We start from the raw sequence: 1,438 nt of genomic DNA on the forward strand, positions 1-1,438 counted from the left end.
ATAGACCCAAAAAGGGGGTGTCCTGAGGACATACCCTTTACCACATACCCTCCACCAGGGACAGGCTCAGGCCAACACCATGCCCTCAGGGCTTCCAACTGGACTGGTTCAACTAGAGCTCCATCTCTGCCTTCAAAGGTTCCAGTGTTGCCATGGGGACGTCAAATGATCTTAAATCAGCAGAACGTCACCTAGCAGCTGCCCCGACGACCTCGCGCGGTGGGACGTACCACCTGGCGGCGACGCCCAGATTCACGGCAGGTATCGAGTGACCCTCCTCGCCAGGCACTCACCCATCCCCGCTTTCCACGCCCTGGGGACCGCGGCTCTGCCAACGGACACTCAGAATCCTGCCAGCGCCGAGGCACCTGCGCAGGCCAAGGTGGCCTCCCAGGCGCCACACAGCCATTTGCCCGGCTGAACGCACCGCCTCTCCCCGCCAGGATCCCGTCCAGGTCCCGGGGTCACGCCACACGCTCCATTCAACCGCTGTTTCCCATTGGTCCAAGACGCTCGCCCCAGGGCGGGGCACTCCCAGACACTTGCTTCTCATTGGTTTACGTAAAGGAGCCGGGCGGGGAAACCAGTGACGCTAGCCTGCAACACCTATTGGCTCCCGTTCAAGCCAATCGGCAGTGGACTTCCCGCTCGCGCCCCCTGATTGGCTGGGCCGAAGAAAACCACCGCCTTCCCCGAGGCGCGGACCGTCGCGGGTGGAAGCGTCCAGGAGCCCCTAGGACCTGTGCTGAGGTGCGGCGGCGAAGACAGGTGAGAGAGGACCTCAGCTGGAGGGTCATTCTGCGTCGCTCATAAATACGTAGGAACGCGTACCCTCATTGACCCAGCAGAAATCTACCTCGCAGAACTTTTTGATTAAGTATCAACAAGGGGGGGGGGGTGTACCCAGCGTTTTCTACATCCTTGTTTAAAACTGTGACCCATTGACTAACTCAGTTCACTGCCATCAAGTCATTCGGTCTCGTAATGACCGTATAGGACAAGGTAGGACTACACCACTGAGTTTCTACCCTATAGGACAGGGTAGAACGACACTGCTGGGTTTCCAAGAGGTTGGTGGGGTTCAAACTACTGACCTTGTGATTCACAGCCCAATGCAGAACTGAAGGCTGCTGTGACACACTGGAAACAGCCTAGTGCCTACGAAAGAGTTCTTTCTGCTTGGCTTTTATTCAGTAGTGATTCTGACAAACGCTGGAACCAGGCCAGGGCAGGTAATGAGTACCTACCTGTAACCGAGCGAGCGCAATGTGCCAGACATGACTTCCTTATATTAACCTTCTCGACAGCACAGTTCATATCCCTGTGTCCCTGGTTCCATGTTGAGCTGTTAGCCTCAAGGTCAGCAGTTCAAACCCACCAGCTGCTCCTTGGGAGAAAGAGGAGGCTTTCTACTGTCAAGATGTACACTCTTGTCGAC

The 1,438-nt window shown here is 56.5% G+C and overlaps 1 protein-coding gene across 2 annotated transcripts in view; it reads right to left on the reverse strand.

The window, feature by feature from the left end:
• The window catches only part of MMAB (metabolism of cobalamin associated B), a 15,026-nt gene extending 14,616 nt beyond the window's left edge, over positions 1–410 (reverse strand). For both annotated transcript variants that reach the window (XM_045296810.1, XM_004709647.2), the window contains exon 1: positions 294–410. In XM_045296810.1, coding sequence (XP_045152745.1) covers positions 294–409 — 116 coding nt within the window. In that variant the 5' untranslated portion in view covers position 410. The remainder of the gene's footprint in view (positions 1–293) is intronic.
• Positions 411–1,438: the final 1,028 nt, after the last annotated feature.

This window comes from Echinops telfairi, unplaced genomic scaffold, assembly GCF_000313985.2.
Source record: "Echinops telfairi isolate 266 unplaced genomic scaffold, ASM31398v2 ScPeMD7_7412;HRSCAF=8450, whole genome shotgun sequence".
Lineage (NCBI taxonomy): Eukaryota > Metazoa > Chordata > Mammalia > Afrosoricida > Tenrecidae > Echinops > Echinops telfairi.